This window comes from Microcebus murinus, chromosome 9 (assembly GCF_040939455.1).
Source record: "Microcebus murinus isolate Inina chromosome 9, M.murinus_Inina_mat1.0, whole genome shotgun sequence".
NCBI classification, from domain to species: domain Eukaryota; kingdom Metazoa; phylum Chordata; class Mammalia; order Primates; family Cheirogaleidae; genus Microcebus; species Microcebus murinus.
The window spans coordinates 82,408,659-82,424,128 of NC_134112.1; the positions used below are offsets into that span (position 1 = coordinate 82,408,659).

General features: G+C 33.3%; 1 protein-coding gene across 1 annotated transcript in view; it reads right to left on the bottom strand.

The window, feature by feature from the left end:
• COPG2 (coat protein complex I subunit gamma 2) overlaps positions 1 to 15,470 on the bottom strand; it is a 117,305-nt gene that overhangs the window by 37,951 nt on the left and 63,884 nt on the right. The window contains exons 10-12 of the mRNA XM_076006613.1: positions 10,813 to 10,946; positions 10,179 to 10,246; positions 8,246 to 8,434 (exon numbers count right to left, since the gene is read on the bottom strand). Coding sequence (XP_075862728.1) covers positions 8,246 to 8,434; positions 10,179 to 10,246; positions 10,813 to 10,946 — 391 coding nt within the window. The remainder of the gene's footprint in view (positions 1 to 8,245; positions 8,435 to 10,178; positions 10,247 to 10,812; positions 10,947 to 15,470) is intronic.

Below are 15,470 nucleotides of genomic sequence, written 5' to 3' on the forward strand. Positions count from 1 at the left end.
CAAACAGAAGAGTCACTTTTACAATGACTGTACAACCACCACATACAGGAAACAAACACAGAAAGGACATTCATCTTTATAACTTTAGCTGTAAAGCATAATTTCCCTCTATAAGCTAAGAATGCATTATAGTTATCTAAAATGACAATAATTATTCGTCACGGAATATAAGAAAGGAGACCACAAAGGAAAATAAAACGCAATGTAAAAATGGAGTTTATTCAAGGATTCTCTCTCTCCACCTTAAACAAATAAGCACATAACCATTTTAAAGTGAGCAGTAAAGATAAAAAGCTTGAACAGAATTCCACAGGAGAAACAGAGAAAGTTATCAAGGAATTACTTCACAAAATGGTTTCTAGGGGAATTTTACCACAACATTAAAGACCAGTGTCAAGGAGTGTGAAGGGTATGAGATTTTATCCTACTTACAAGTTATCCTGCTACAATTTCATGGATGCTGGTAGAAAACACTAGATTCCTGGCTCAGTGATGAAAGACAGTTACTGCTGTAACCACACCAATAGCTATACCAATAGTAGCTACAGTATTCAGTGTTTTGGGGTGGGTTTCTTTGAACCCCAATTCCCACAGGGCACTGCAAAGAGAGCCAGATAATACCTTGACCCACAGTAGGTTACATTACAGGATAAGAACTCCGAGGTGTGGAAATTGAATATTTTACAATGGGCAGTAAGCACGCCTGTCCTTTGTTCTGAAAGAAAACATTATTATACTGGACACTAAGCAAGTTTGCTTTGTGCTCCAGTGGGAATACTATTTGTATTTTCAAGGGCTGTAAGGAAATCTATCCTTTACTTTAGAGGAAGACATTATCTCTGTCTTCTAAGGCCGGAGGATATCTTGTACTATACAAAGGGAACCAAGTTGGTATGGTAGGAAACCAAGGGCAGTGAGTGTCTAACTTGCAAGACGTGCAGAAATGCAAAGAGACCCATGGAGAATTGAGAATTGTCTACCAACAATCCTCTGATTTATAACCCAAATCTATATATGCTGTTTGGAGCATAGAAAATGAAAATGTCCACTATCTTTCTGTGACAAAATGATACTTAAACCTAATAAAGATGGTATATATATGCACAGAAAGGAAAATTAACAGTTGAAATAATTTACGAATATTGATATAAAAATTCTAAATACTATGTTAGCTAACAGACTCTAATACTAATACTACATTAAGGAAATAATTAATATACCATGATAAAATACAAGGATACTTCAATATCAGAAAATTAATTAATATATATTTTTTGTTTAAAAAATTATATTATATATATTCTTTATTTTTTTACCCACCTTCAAAAAAGACCAAACAATTAATATAATTCATCATATTAATGAGTCAAAAAAGAAAAAATATATGATTATATCCAAAATACTGAAAAGCCTTTGATAAAAATCCAACACCCATTCCTAATAAAAATTCTGGAAAAAATACAAATAGACGGATACTTCCATAACATAAATATAAATACCTCAGTTCTAATGCCAGTGTATTACTTAACAGGGGACACTGAGCGGCATTCCCATTAAGATCAGAAATAATGCCAGGATGCTACTATTTCTACTTTTACTTAACATTATTCTGGAGATATTAGCCAATGCAATTAGATAAGAGAAAATAATTAGAGGAATAGGAATTAGAAAAGACAAAACACAAAACAATCTTTGTTTTTAGATGATATAACATAGTATACCTGAAAATCCAGATAATCAATAATGAAACTAACTCAATAATTCAGCAAGGTAGCAGGATATAAAATTAACATACAAAACTAATAACATTCATATACATGAATAATAACTACTTACAAGATACATGGATTAAAAAACATTTATACTAGCCTGAGCAACACAGCAAGACTACAAAAAATACAAAAATTAGCTGGGAATGGTGGCACACACCTGAGTCCCAGCTACTTGGGAGGCTGAGGCAGGCGGATTGCTTGAACCCAGGAATTTGCGGTTGCAGTGAGCTATGATAATGCCACTGCACTCTAGCTCAGGCAACAGAGTGAGACCGTATCTCAGAAAAAAAAAGAATCATAATAGCAACAAAAATATAAATTATTTAGAAATAAACATTTAAAAAATTTTCAAAACTAATATAAAAATATTATAAAACATTCTTGAAAGGCAGATTTAAACAAATTAAAAGACACCCTTGTCTTTGTTAGGGTATCTGAACATCGTCAAGATATTTATTCTCCCCTATCTTAACTTATGAATATTTAATGTGATCCCAATAAAAAATGCCAATGGGATTTTTTATGAAGCTAGACAAGCTGATACTGAAGTTTATTAGAAAAACAAACATGCGAGAATATCCAGGAAAATAATGAAAATAAAGAGCTATGATGGAGGGCTAACAGATATTAATATATTTTACAAAGCTTCTTTATTTAACATAGTGTGTGGCAGTGGTATATGAATAAATAGACCAACATAATAAATAGAATAGAAAGCCCAGAAACAGACCTAAATACATATGGAACTTTGGTATATCATAAAGATGATATCTCAAATCACTGGGGCAAAAATGGTCTGTAAATAACATTTTGGGGGGGGCAACTGGATAGTCACTGGAAAAGGATAAGACTGAATCTGTTTCTCACACCATATACAATAATAAAATCCAATGGATCCGAGATCTAAATGTAAAACACAAAAGTATAAATGTACTAGACGAGAACATGGGTAAATCCCTCTATAATCTGAAGGAAAAGTCTTTTCTACCTATGACTCAAAAGTCAAACGAGATAAAAAACTGACAAATTTGACTACATAAAAATAAAAAAGACCTTTGTGTGACAAAAGACACCATAAGAAAAGTCAAAAGACAAATGACAAACTGGGAGAAAATATTCATAACATGTTTCACATACAAAGACCTAATTCTTTAATATACAAAAAAACATTAATTGAGGAAACAAAGACCAAAATCCTGGAGAAAATGGGGGAAAGATCTGAGCAGACAATTCACAAAAAGAGATATATTAAATGGCTCTTAAAAATATGAAAAGATGTTTAGGTTCTCTCATAAGAGATATTCAAATTAAAACATTGAGATAGCATTTCTCAACCAAAAGGCTGATAAAACTTCAAAAGCTTAATAATACACATTATTGGTGAAACTATGGAAAAACTGGCAGACTCATACATTGCTGGTAGAATTTAGCATTCTCTGTGAATTACCTATTTATTTACCCTTCGACCTAGCACATGGACTTGAAGGAATTTACCCTAAGGATACACCTCCAACGTTTTAAAAAAATATGCACGAGGTATCCACTGCAGCATTACTTGATATTGCAAAATACTACAAACTATGTAAATGTCCAAGCATAGGAAATTGGTTCATAAACTACTATGTACACCTGCTGAGGTACTACACAGCTATAAATAAAAATAGGGGAATGTCTCCATGCACTATTTTAGAGTGATTTCCAGTATATATTTTTAGGTTAAAAAAAAAGAGAGAAAGTACAAGAGAGCATATATAATATGCTATCTTTCTTTTATGATAAAAGAGAAAATAAGAAACATATATGTATCTCTTATCTTTATAAAAAGATACACAAGGCCGGGCGCTGTGGCTCACGCCTGTAATCCTAGCTCTTGGGAGGCCGAGGCGGGCGGATTGCTCAAGGTCAGGAGTTCAAAACCAGCCTGAGCAAGAGCGAGACCCCGTCTCTACTATAAATAGAAAGAATTTAATTGGCCAACTGATATATATATAAAAAATTAGCCGGGCATGGTGGCGCATGCCTGTAGTCCCAGCTACTCGGGAGGCTGAGGCAGAAGGATCACTCAAGCCCAGGAGTTTGAGGTTGCTGTGAGCTAGGCTGACGCCACGGCACTCACTCTAGCCTGGACAACAAAGTGAGACTCTGTCTCAAAAAAAAAAAAAAAAAAGATACACAAAAAAGATAAACAAAAGCAATAAAGTTGGTTACTCATGGGGGGGTGGAAGAGATAAGAGAGAAAATGACATTTTTCTGAATATACTTCTTTGTATAGTTTGACTTTTGGAAGTATAATGTTCTGCACATTAAAAAATAAATCATTAAGATGAGAAGGGGAAAAATATTAAAATTGAAAGCAACCTGAAACAAATCCATCTGTATATCAAAAGACTTATATAACTACACTGAAAAGAAGAAAAAGAAAAAAGAAAAAGAATCCAAATAACTTAGTCAATATTCAACTATTCTGTGTGTGTAGATTTTAAAATACCTATTTTGGACTAGTAGTTCTTTCTATACTATATGCACATAAAACAACAATAATAGTAACACTGGAATATTATACTTAGATCATTATTATTTCATTTAGGCTTCAAAATAACTCTTATGAGGTAAGTACTATTATCTCCCATAGTACAGCCTAAGAACCTGAGGCAGCAAGAGTTTATATGAATCACTTGAGGCAAACATCTAATATAAGTGGTAGAATCAGGGTTTAAACCCTGGGATTCTGATTCTAAAGGTCATTCCATTAACCACCACAAAAACTGCCTCCAACTCCTAACTCTTTAGCCTGACATTTTAAATTGGTCTTATATATGCATTTCTGTTTGGAACATACTAAAGGGATAAAATTGTTAGGTCATTGGGATACGCACATGTTCAGCTTTAGTAGATACTGCCAAACAGTTTTCCAAAGTGTCTGTACTAACTTAAATTCCCACTCATAGTGTATAAAAGTTTTGGTTTTCCACATCTTCATCAACATTTGGTATTTCCAACTTTTTCATTTCAGCCTTTCTAGTGATTGATTAACTTCCACTATGGTTCTGATTGTATTTCCTTGATGATTATAAATTTTTCGTATGTTCATGGCCATTATATCCTTTTTTATAGGTCTTTTTTAAGACTTAGGATTGTTTTTATTATCTGCCTTTTTCTTTTTGGTTTGTAAGACTTCTTTATAAATTCTCAAATTGAGCTTTTTAAGGCTCAGTTCATGTGTACCGCAAATATTTCCCACTCTATGGCTTGCCTTTTCATGTCTTTTGATAAGTGGGAATTCCTTAATCAGATTCAATTTATCAAAATTCCTTTGTGTTTTATTTTTAAAACATTTTTCTTATTCCAGGGTTATGATGGTTTCCTACATTTTCTTCTAAAACATTTATTGTTTTGCTTTATATATTGAGATCTGCAATCCATCTGAAATGGATTTCTGTGTATGGTGTGAGGTGGGGTTAAAATTCACATTTTTTCCATGTGGATATCCAATTGATGAATTCCCATAATGCTTTAATAACGTTTTTATCTTAACTAACATAATCAATACCTGAACTCAAAGATGTCCCAAAAGGCAGACAATAAAAAAGGGGGAGGATAGTCTTGAAGAGACCATCTGTAAAAAAGAATATAAACACAGAAATGTTAGGTAGCAGAGAAAGAAGCAGAATGTTATGCTGAGGGGGAAATGCATTTGAAATTAGAAAGCCTAGGTTTTGGTCTTAACTCTGCTGCTAATTCACTGTGTTACCTTAGGTAAATCAGTTGACAAAAAAAGAGACAAAAGAGCAGTTTGCATAGTAGTCATTCTTACTGAAGATTTAAGACACAGAGGAATAAATATCTACAAATGATTATATAGATTTACTTTGGTAAGTTTTTGGTGATAAGATATTTGATGTAACTCCAACTTTAGGATGCCTCCCTGACTCTTCAAACTTGCTTCCCAACAATAACTATTTCATTTCTTTATTTCCTTCCTAAATGACCATGTATGTTTACACAGAAGTTATCATTAGAAGACCCTAAAGAATGGGAAAACATTTTGAAAAACACTGTGGAGGGCTAGAGGCAGCATCATATCCAGTGAAATACAGTGGTAATTGATACTGGGTTGTGATCAACCACTTTATATCATAAAATTCCATTCAGTGAGAGATAGAAAACAAGAATTTTAAAAACTATAGAAAATCACGGACAATATTCAATAGTATACTTAGCTTTTCACAGTTGGTGAGGATTTATTTTATAAGGTTAAAAAACTAGGCAAATTAGTGATACAGGAAGAGATACTGCCAATTGTAGAAAAGTTTAGCTTAAACATTTAAAATGATTTTATTCTTTTTTTCATTCTTTTTCTCATGACATATTTCATACTATTTATAATATATATATTTAGCAAATGATTATAAAAGAAAATGCCTGTGCAATTACCATAGAGATTTTTAAAAAGAGCATTTCCATTATTTGTTCCTGTATGCTCCATTGCTTTGTTCCCAGAGATGATCACTCTCCTGAGTATCTTTACCATTTTCTTGCTTTTCTTCAGTTTACCATATGTACATATCCCCATACAATATACACTGTTTAGTTCTTTAGTATTTATATGAATGCTATGGTGTTCTGCAACTTGTTCAACATGACATTTGCAAACTTTAATGTCTATGATTGAAATGATTTCCTGGTTTCAAAAGTAAAATCCCAGGATTTGTTTTTTAAAGAATATACATACATCTTCAAATGTACTAGATAATGTTGGATTGATTTCAGAAGTAGTTGTTTATGGGGGTACATAAAGTTTCCATTGCTTCATATCCTCACCAACTTCATATCCTCACCAATTTTTTTTGTGCTATAAACTTTTTAATGTTCTAAAACTGAAATCAGTAAACTATAGCTCAATCTTATCTGTGTCTTGTTTTTGTACAGCCTGAGAGCTAAGATGGTTTTTAAGTTTTTAAAGAGTTGTTAAAAAAAAAAAAAAAAAAAAGGCAAAGAAGAATATGCAACAGAAACCAGAGGGGCCCAGAAAGCCTTAAGTATGTATTTAATGGCCCCTTAAAGAAAAAGTTTGCCAATTCCTATTCTAAAACATCCTTACTAAAACCACTCTCCTCATCCTTCCGGTTTATTTTAGAAATATTTACAAAAATGACCTCCATAACCTCTCAAGGTTCTCTGACGATTCAAAATGTCCCCTTAAATATACATGCTAGGTTTGTTTTTTAGTCTAGATATATACTAAGTAGAGAGTAAACAGGGTCAGTTATACTACTTGGCTGGGTGTTAAGAAAGAGTGAAACAATAAAATCTGTCTACTATTTATTTTACTAACTGAAATTTATTGTTCTTTTTATCATCTCTGATAATCTCTCACCAGTTATATTCAATACTATACTAGAAGTATTATTTTTAAAAGGCAAAGAAAAAAAAAAAAGAAAGGAAAGGCATTCGGATTGGGAATAAAGAAGTAAAACTGTCTCTACTCACAGATGATGTAATTATTTATATAGATAATCCCAAGGAATGTATCTAACAACTATTAGACCCAATAAGGGAATTCAGCAAGGTCACAGGATACCGAGTTAATATAGAAAAGTTTTTTAAAAAATATTTTTTCATATACTGGTGGTAAACAATGAAATATAAATTTTAATAAAATGGTATCAAAAATATTTAGATATAAATTTAACAAAATATTTGCAAGACCTCTGCAGTAAACACTATAAAACATTGCTCAGGGAAATTAAAGAAGATCTAAATAAAGGGAGTGATAAAGCATATTCATGAATTGGAAGAATAATGTTAAGATGTCAGTTATCCCCACTTTGCTTTATAGATTCAACACCCATCCCAGTCATAATACTAGCAGGCTTTGTTTTATAGAAATTAATAAACTGATTCTAAAGTTTATCTGGGAATGCACAAGAACTAGAATATCAAAAAAGAAAAAGTTGGAAGACCACATTATTTGACAGGCAAGAGGTACTATAAAGCTACATTCATCAATATAATGTGGTACTAGCATTGGACTGACAACAGGATCAGTGGAACATGATAAAGAGCCCAGAAATATACCTACAATTATATGGTTATTTGCTTTTCAGACAACAAAGATGCCAAAGTGCTCCAACAGGGAAAGGGAAGTCTCTCCAACAAATTATGCTGCAATAACTGGATAGCAGTATGGAAAAACACTGAACTTCCTCTGCAAACATTAATTCAAGTTACATCACAGACCAAAATGTAAAAGCTAAAAACAAAAAGTATTTAGAATAAAACACAAGAAAATATCTTTATTACTTGGAGGTAGAGAAAGATTAGATAGGGCACGGCAATAACTGTGAAAGAAAAAAAATTGGTGAATTGGACATCATAAAAATTAAAAACTTCTGCTCCTCAAAAAACACTGTTAAGAAAAGAAACAGGCAGGCCACAGACTGGGAGAAAACCTGATCTTGTTGAACTCTTACCTTGAACTCATCTGAGATTTCAGACACAAAAGAAGATATCTGCTTCATGAGCCTATCCACACTGCTCTCACTTCCTGTTTTGAGGAGTGTAGTAATGGCTAGGGTGGCAATGCTTCTGTTTGAGTCTGTGATCAAGTTTTCTAAATCCAGATTGCACGCAGTAACAGCAGAGGGGTGCTTCATTGCCACCTTGTGGAAGGGCAAGAAAAAAAAATTAAGCAAATGACTTTTGATAAAGGCCAGAACTTAAATTTTAATTAAGGTAAGTGGCAATCCAAAGGGGATAGTACAGATTAAAAGTAATTGTTTCAAGGAGAATGTTTCCAAAGAATAAGGTATAATACATTTCTTGATAAATGATTAATTGGCACAGTACAGCATAGTACCCTCTTTTGTTAGAGTCCTATAAACTTTCTAAGAACATCACAGTCTGTTTTTTTATTATAGTTGGCCCATATTTTCTTATAGTACATGTGTCTATGCATGTTTACTCTTCTAGATGTTAGGATCTCTGAGAATAGGATCTAGCATGGTAAACAGTACTCAACAAAGACTGTTAAAATCTTATCATTTAGAAAACACTTCTGCATTTAAACATGCAAATTCTAAGCTGGATTACCCATGGACACTAAAACAGGTCTGTCATTCTGCTTCCTTGCTTTTGTTGATGTTGTTCTACCTCTGCCTGTCCCAGTATTGGTATAGAATCCCTTACTTATAATTCCGAAAAGTTGAAAACACTCTGCCAAACTACTGGCATCAAAATTCATTTAAAAAGTAAAATATGACTCAAACAAATATAAATGAAACTATTTAAGTCTTAATTTATCCCAGAGAGGACAGTCATGTTTTATGCGAAAATAATAATGTGTCTTAATGGTGGGGCGCTGCTCCAGGCCCACTGGGGTTAGTATATAAGAGATAACACCATGTTGCCTTCCTAAAATTCACAAAAAAGTAAATTCTGAGACACATTTGGCCCCAAGATTACAGATAAGGATTGTGGACCTATATCAACTCTTTAAAATACAATCTGAATTGTTCCATACAGACTTCTCCCATGGCTGCTCTAAACTTCTCTCTTCTCCAGTTGTTCATACAATTAACTTGTAATTGATTGTGTACTGCCTTATGAGAAGTCTTCTACTACATTAACATTTTATTTAAAATTTTTATGATTAATTATTCTGTTTCTGTATTATATCTTCTAAAATATATACTGTCTATATGGTAGCCAATAGCCCATGTTACTACTCAAAATTTGAAAGGTGCCTAATCCACATTAAGATATGCTGTAAATATAAAATATATACTTGATGTCAAAAACTTCAGATATGTTAAAATATCAACATCTCTTAATACTGAATACATGTTGAGAAGATTTTTTATATATTAAGGTAAAAATATATTATTAAAATTAATTTTACCTCAAAAAGTTTTTATGTGGTTACTATAAAATTAAAAATTACATATGTGACTCACATTGGGTTTCTATTGGACAATGCTGCTATAGGAGTGTTCAATATCTGCACTGTCCACTATGAAAGCTACTAACTACATGTGGCTATGAGCACAAGAAGTGTGACTAGTGTCACTGGGGAATTGAATTTTTAATTTAATTAATTTAAATTGAAAATAGCCACTTGTGGCTAATGGCCAGCATACTGGACAGAGTGGTTCTTGAATATAAAATGCTTAGAAGTCAGAAATGATGGGTACAATCTTCAGCTAAATAATAATAAAAATGGCCATTCCTAAAGCCACAAATACAAGTGAGGTATTGTAGAAGTGAAGCCTATAAATGATATATAATATAATCTTAGAGAGAAAGCCAAATGTTTCACATTTAATGTTTTTCAACCAAACACAACATATATACACACGCAAAATATAACTATTGATTTAAGTCAATAGTTAGCAAAGGGACATCTACCTTGTTCAAGGTCCTCACAGCTGCATATCTCAAGGCTGGCTTAGGAGAGCTACAGAAAAGTTGAAGAACTAAAAAACAAAAAATAAAAAAACCCACTATAAATATTGCTCATTTCCTCATATATCACATAGCTGAAAATATAGTACATAATGAATCATATTCAAAATATGCATAAGGAAATACAATCACAGTATCACAAATTCACATGAAAAATATATCAAAAATAGAAAAAGCATTTTTTGTTCAGCTATAAAAACTAAATAGAAAACAAAGTTTACTTTTTTCTGAAAGAATTAGTACTCATTAGTATTTAAATTTTTAAATGGTAGAAATATTGACAGTTATGAGAGCAAATGGGCTTTTTAAACATTAAGGAAAACTGAAGATCCTAAAGTTACTTGTCTTCTATGTTAAATTTTTTCAAAAGTTTTATATGGGGAAACAGAAAGTTCAAAAAAGTAAGTAATGCAGTAAAGAAGAACTAAAACTACATATAAGTTATCAGAATGCAAAGCCTGTAAGTACAGTGCTAAGGTTCAAAAATCATTCTTAATACCTATTCTGTAGACTTATGGAACTTAAACCAAAAATTTAAGAACATAAATAAAAATCAGCCATAAAATATATAACTAACCTGAAACAGCAGGTGCCAACTCTCTTGCAGTACAGTTAGGAAGATGGATAATAGCTGAAGCAGCTTCATAAATAACCATTTCATGTTTATTTCTCAAGCAGCTCTCAATGAAATCAAAGAATGGACTTCCATGGCTGCGATAAACATATATAGGCCATTATTTAGATATCAAATAGAAAGGCAATAAGCATAGGGGTTAAAGCGACAAACAGATTGAGAAGCATTTCTGGAATGGTGGATAAAAGGCGTCTGAAAATTCACTTCTCCAAAAAGCAATGTGAACACTGGCAAAAACTATCAAAATCACTTTTTCAGAACCCTAATAATTAATCAAAGACTTGCAACAATTCTGTGAGGATTTTTTCAAGAAAAATAGCTGAATCTTGGTAAGAATGGTGAGCTTTCTGGCGTTTTAACTTGCACTGTTCCCATTTTCCACTCTCTTCTTCCCAGTTTTCCATAGCAGCCTTGGAAACCAGTAGCCTCAGAACCACAGCAGCTATGAACACCAGCAGCCTAGCAGCCACTGGAAGAAGTGAAAGCCTCATCCCCAAAGAGCTGTCACTATCTGACCTGCCTGGTGCTCCCTAGAAAAGCCCATTCACAAGCTAATCTTTCATTTCACCTGACTCAGAGCTCATTCAGTGAGGAAAGCCCTGTCCCCAGGGAGTTTGTCCCAAAATACCAGTGACAATTGGTTAATACTGCAGCTGCCAGAAGCAGAAATTCTGGTGGGGACAAACAAGAGGCTGGCCAAAAAATTAAAAAAAAAAAAAAAAAAATATGGGGAATGAGATATCCTTCCAGGGATTTGAAATTTTCTGAACTATTTCAGGGGATCTAGAAGGCCATGTGCATAGGAGGGCTGAGCAAATGCTCAGCAAAGACCTGACAAAACCCTAATCTCTCACCTTTGCTTGCCTTTGAAGCTCTGTGCAAGTAGGAAGTGAAGGCTAAGGCACAGTTGTAAACTGCTGGGACATGGAAAGCATGGCATGCCCCAACACATATAGTGCCCTTGGAAAACGATAGGAGACATGTCAGTTTAAAATATTTAAGAAAATCTCTATCAAATCATTATATTATAACTCAGCTAATCAAACAGAGCCTTCAGTGGCTATACATGATATGAACCCTACAGTCCAGGAAAGTCACTAAAAAAAGAACAAGAACAAATAACATCAGCAACAAACCCTGGGGTTGGGGGTGGGGGAGATCTGATTACCAGTGTTACCATATTATATCATTTAAAATACAATGTTTTTGACAAAAAAATTATGAGACACATAAAGAAATAGTGAAGTATGTTCCACATACAGAGAAAAAAACAGTCAACAGAACTTATCTCTGAGGAAGCCCAGATGTTGGACTTACTAGGCAAAAACTTTAAGTCAGCTAATATGTCCAAAGAAATAAAGGAAATCATAACTAAAGATTTAAAGGGAAGTATAACAATGATGCCTCCCCAAAGAGAGACCACCAAAAAAGAGACAAAAATGATTTCTTTTTTAAAAAAGAAACTACATAGAAATTCTGGATTTGGAAAGTACAATAACTGGAACGAGAAATTCACCAGAAAAGTCCAATAGCAGATTTTTAGTGGCAGATGAAAAAACCAGAAAACTTGAAGATAGGTCAACTGAGATCAAATAACTGAAGAAAATAAAGAAAATAAAAAGAAGGTAGAAAAATGAACAATATTATGGAGACCTATGTAACATGACCAAAGTTATCAACATTGTATGACAGGAGTTTCAGAAGGAAAAGAGAGACACAAAGGGGCAAAAGAAATATTTGAAGAAACAATGGCCGAAAATCACTCAAATTTGATGAAAAACATGAATATGTGCACCCATGAGTCTGAGTAATCTCAAGCAGAATAAATACAAAAAGATCCACACATAAACACTCTATAGTCAAATTGTTAAAATCATAGATAAAGAGAAAATCTTGACAGCAGCAAGATAAAAACTACTCATTCTACTGTACAGGGAAAAATCAATACAATTAATGGCTGACTTCTCCTCTGAAACAATGGAAGATAGAGAGAGTAAAATACCATATTAAAAGTGCTAAAATGAAAAGATAAGAATTCTATATCTAGCAAAAACTATCCTCTAAAAATGAAGGCTAAAATAGACATTCTCAGATAAGCAAAAACTGAGAGAATTCATTGCTAACATATTTCCTTTACAAAAATACTAAAAGAATACTTTAGACTAAAAGATGGTCTTCAGACAGTGATAAGAATAATCAGGGGAAAATAAACAGCACCAGAAATTGTAAATATGTGAGATGATAAAAAAGATTTTATAGACACATTTTTCTCTTTCTTGACTACTTTAAAGAAAATAAAACTGTATAAAGCAATAATTGTAACACTTTATTGTTGAATTTATAACACATACACAGGTAATATACATGCCAAAATGGGAGGGAGGAGGAAATAGAACTATACTTGAATGAAGATTTTATATTTTACTGAAATTTAGTATTAATCTGAAGTAGATTATGGTAAATTAAAATGTATATTACAATCCCTAGAGCAACAACTAAGAAAAAACTTTTTTAAAAAAGTTAAAATATTTTTAAAAATAATTTTTGTCTCAAAATATTAAGGGGGTACAAGTATTTTTGTAACATGGATGAACTACAGAATGCTGAAGTCAGGGCTTTTAGTGTGCCTATAGCCAGAACAGTGTACATTGTACCCAATACATAAATTTTTATCCCTCACTACTCCCAACCTCCCCTCCTCTTAATTTCCAGTGTCCTTTACACCACTTCATGACCATGTGTACCCATCATTTGGCTACCACTTATTGGTGAGAATACGTGCTGTTTGTTTTTTCCATTCCTGAAATATTTCACTTAGGATAAGGTTCTCCAGTTTCATCTGGATTGCAACAAATGATAGTATTTCATTCCTTTTTATGGCTGAGTATATACCACATATTCTTTAACTACTCATCAACTGATGGGCACTTAGGTAGATTCCATATCTTTGCAACTGTGAAGTGTACTGTGATAAACATTTGGATACAGGTGTCTTTTTGGTCTTTTTGATATAATGACTTATTTTCCTTTGGATAGATACCTAATAGTGGGATTGCTGGATCAAAAAGTTAAAATAACTGACAGAGGTATTAGAATGATACATTAAAAATATTTATTTAACAAAAAGGAAAAAAATCAAAGGGGAAGAGAGAAACAAAAAAGATAGGAGACTTACACAAATAGCAAAATGGCAAAAGTAAATCCAACAATATCAATAATTATATTAAATGTGATGGTCTAAACATCCCAACCAAAAGACAAAAATTATTATACAAGTTTTTAAAAAAAGCAAGATCCAACTCCATGCTGTCTAAAAAGTGACATACTTTAGATTCAACGACATAAAGAGGATGAAATGTAAAAGATGGGACAAGATTGGTTGGGCATGATGGCTCACACGTGTAATCCCAGCATTTGGGAGGCTGAGGCAGGAGGACTGCTTGAGGCCAGGAGTTCAAGAGCAGCCTGGGCAACACAGTGAGACCCTGCCTCTAAAAAATAAATAAATAAAATAAAAATATTAGCCGGGCATGCTGGCACATGCCTGCAGTCCTAGCTACTTGGGGGCTGAAGATGGAGGATTATTTGAGCCCAGGAGTTCAAAGTTACAGTTATCTATGATTGTGGTACTGTACTCTATCCTGGGTGATAGAGCAAGACCCTGTCTCTTAAAAAAAGAAAGAAAGAAAGAAAAATAAGATGGAACAATATATGCCATACAAGCAGTAACCATAAGCGATCAGGAATGGCTATATTAATAGCAGACAAAATAGAATTTAAAATAAAAATATTATACAACATAGGAGAGACATTCCCTAATGATAACGAAGTCAAAACTTCAGAAAAATATAACAATGATAAAGACATACCCACTTAATAGAACCACAAAATACATGAAGTAAAACTTGACAAGGAAGAAAGGAGAAATATATCATTTAATAATAACAGTTGGAGATATCTACAGCCACCCAATAATTGATACAACAACTAGACAGAAAATTATCAAGGATACAAAAGACTTGAACAATATGATCAACCAACTCGGTCAAACTGATTATGTAAAACATTCAACCCAATGACTGTAAAATACACATTCTTTTCCAGTACATATGAACCATTTCCAAGGACAGATTAAATGCTAAATCATAAAATAAGTCTCAATACATTTTAAATAATACAAATCATACAAAGCATGGTCTCCAACCACGAATGAATTAAATCAACAGCAGAAATCCGAGAAATCCTTAAATAAATCAAATGGGAAATAAGAAAATATTTGAGGCCGGGCGCGGTGGCTCACGCCTGTAATCCTAGCACTCTAGGAGGCCGAGGCGGGCGGATTGATCGAGGTTGGGAGTTTGAAACCATCCTGAGCAAGACCCCGTCTCTACTAAAAATAGAAAGAAATTAATTGACCGACTAAAAATATATATACAAAAAATTAGCCGAGCATGGTGGTGCATGCCTGTAGTCCCAGCTACTCGGGAGGCTGAGGCAGGAGGATCGCTTGAGCCCAGGAGTTTGAGGTTGCTGTGAGCTAGGCTGACACCACGGCACTCACTCTAGCCAGGGCAACAAAAGTGAGACTCTGTCTCAAAAAC